Here is a 2,085-nt window from a genome sequence, read left to right on the forward strand (position 1 = left end):
CTCCCTCCTTCCCTCCCTCCCTCCCTCCCTCAATCATTCCATCAACCCATCCATCCATCCGCCCCTCTCTTCCCGCCCTTCCTTTGCCCTTCCCTCCCCCCCCCCCCCGTCGCCTGCCTGCCTTCTTACCTTCTCCCTCGCGTCCTCCCTCGTATCCTGGCCTTCTCCTTCATGCTCTCCGCCTCCGCCTCCCCATCTCACCGTCTCTGCTCTTTGCCTCTTTTCCTTGGTTCGCTCCTCTCCCCTTCCCCCCTGCCAGCCCCCAACTGCCCTCACCCTCCAAACTGAGTTTGATCTCTTTCTTGCGAAGTTGGCAGACTCAATTCAATCTCAGCATGTTGCGGCTCATCTCGTTCAACACTGAGTTGTACTGGTCGCAAAATCAGCACGTGAGGGCAGCGACGTGGAGATTGGTGGTGACGGCATTGTTTTCAGATGTTGTCTCCCAAACAAACTAACCTTCACCTCTACACCCAAGGTCTGACTCGCTCCTGTTCACTTTCGCTGATGATGAAGAGCCTGCAGAAAACTTCTCTCTTTCCAACTTCTTGGCCTACGTACTGTACATGCCCCTCTACATCGCCGGCCCCATCGCCCCTTACATGACTTGGTTGGAAGGGCTGAAATCCCCGCAGAAGGTTTTAACATCTTGCATCACATCTTGACAATTCAAACTTGACCTGATGTCTCCGGCAGTCTCTCACAACAAGGGCAACTGTCTTCATGCTCGCCCGGACTTTCCTCTACATCCTTTTAGTCGAGGTCATGCTTCACCTGTACATGTACGTCAGCATCAACAACAACAGGACTTGGTACATGATTGAGGTCGGCGGCCCCACATATGATTGAGACCGGCTGTGACACGTGGAGCAGGGAGACTACATGCCTGGATGGGAGGTAGCGGTGGGAGGGTTCTTCACACTACAGGAAATTATCTCTACATCCCCATATCGCTCGCTTGTCTCCTCGTCATTCCTTTCACTGCCATTTTTGTCCTCCACCTGTTGTCATGGCTAGATACTGATCCTCACCTCCCCTTCTTGCTTCTATTTCATTACTACCACCAACACCAATACAAACATCAACATCAGCATTATCATCATCATCAACAACAACAACTTCATCATCCATATCGACAACATTTACCCCACATCCTCATCCTCTTCCCGTTCTCCTTCCCTTCTTCCCCCCCTTCGTCCTCCTCCTTTCCTCCTTGCTCCCCTCTCCCTCCCCATCTGCCTCCCTCTTCTTCTGCCCTCTCTATTCCTCCTGCATCTGACGAGGAAAGCAGTTCATGTACATGAAATTTCTCAGCATCTGGCGTTTTTTCCGTTGCTGGGCGCTGCTGGATGGGATAGATTGCCCAGAGAATATGAAGAGATGCGTCAACAACAATTACTCCTTCAGCGTACTCCTCCTCCTACCTGACCTATTTCTCCTGCTCCTCCTTTCCATCCCTTCCTCCCTAGCCATCCCTCCAAACCCCTCTCCTGCCTCCACCACCTCCTCCTCCACCACCACCACCACCTCCTCTGCCTCCTCTGCCTCCTCCTCTCCCTCGTCATCATCATCCTTCTCCTCCTTCTCCTAGTTTACCCTCCTTCTGCTTAGGGTTTCTGGCGACAATGGCACGCGTCTCTCAACGCCTGGATCATCCGCTACATGTACATCCCACTGGGAGGGAGGAAAACGCAGGCAAGTCAGGGAGACAAGAGAAGGGCCAGCGTACTGAAGAATTCTTTCCTATCCTATCCTCTCTTCCTCATCCTCTCCTCTCCTCTCCTCTCCTCTCCTCTCCTCTCCTCTCCTCTCCTCTCCTCTCCTCTCATCTCATCTCATCTCATCTCGTATCCCTCTCTTCTCCTCTCTCTTCTCCTCTCTCTTCTCCTCTCTCTTCTCCTCTCCTATTCCTCTCCTCCTCGCTCCTCTCTTCTTCCTCCCCTTTCTGTTCCTCGTCTCCTCCGCTCCTCTTGCCTCCTTTTAGTTCTGGAACGTCTGGGTCATCTTCACCTTCGTTGGCCTCTGGCATGACCTGATGTGGAGATGGCTGGTAGATCTCTTCAGATTCTCTCCTCCTCCTCCTCC

At 52.9% G+C, this 2,085-nt stretch overlaps 2 protein-coding genes across 2 annotated transcripts in view; both read left to right on the top strand.

Annotated features, from left to right (window-relative positions):
* Positions 1 to 901, top strand: part of GUITHDRAFT_112347 (hypothetical protein) — a gene marked incomplete at both ends in the record, with an annotated part of 2,344 nt that extends 1,443 nt beyond the window's left edge. Inside the window, 5 exons of the mRNA XM_005828562.1 lie at positions 318 to 389; positions 436 to 478; positions 526 to 638; positions 697 to 812; positions 874 to 901. Coding sequence (XP_005828619.1) covers positions 318 to 389; positions 436 to 478; positions 526 to 638; positions 697 to 812; positions 874 to 901 — 372 coding nt within the window. The remainder of the gene's footprint in view (positions 1 to 317; positions 390 to 435; positions 479 to 525; positions 639 to 696; positions 813 to 873) is intronic.
* A 471-nt stretch (positions 902 to 1,372) lies between these two features.
* The window catches only part of GUITHDRAFT_49807 (hypothetical protein), a gene marked incomplete at both ends in the record, with an annotated part of 1,619 nt that continues 906 nt past the window's right edge, over positions 1,373 to 2,085 (top strand). Inside the window, 3 exons of the mRNA XM_005828563.1 lie at positions 1,373 to 1,408; positions 1,612 to 1,725; positions 1,985 to 2,050. Coding sequence (XP_005828620.1) covers positions 1,373 to 1,408; positions 1,612 to 1,725; positions 1,985 to 2,050 — 216 coding nt within the window. The remainder of the gene's footprint in view (positions 1,409 to 1,611; positions 1,726 to 1,984; positions 2,051 to 2,085) is intronic.

Source organism: Guillardia theta (genome assembly GCF_000315625.1).
Source record: "Guillardia theta CCMP2712 unplaced genomic scaffold GUITHscaffold_58, whole genome shotgun sequence".
NCBI lineage: Eukaryota > Cryptophyceae > Pyrenomonadales > Geminigeraceae > Guillardia > Guillardia theta.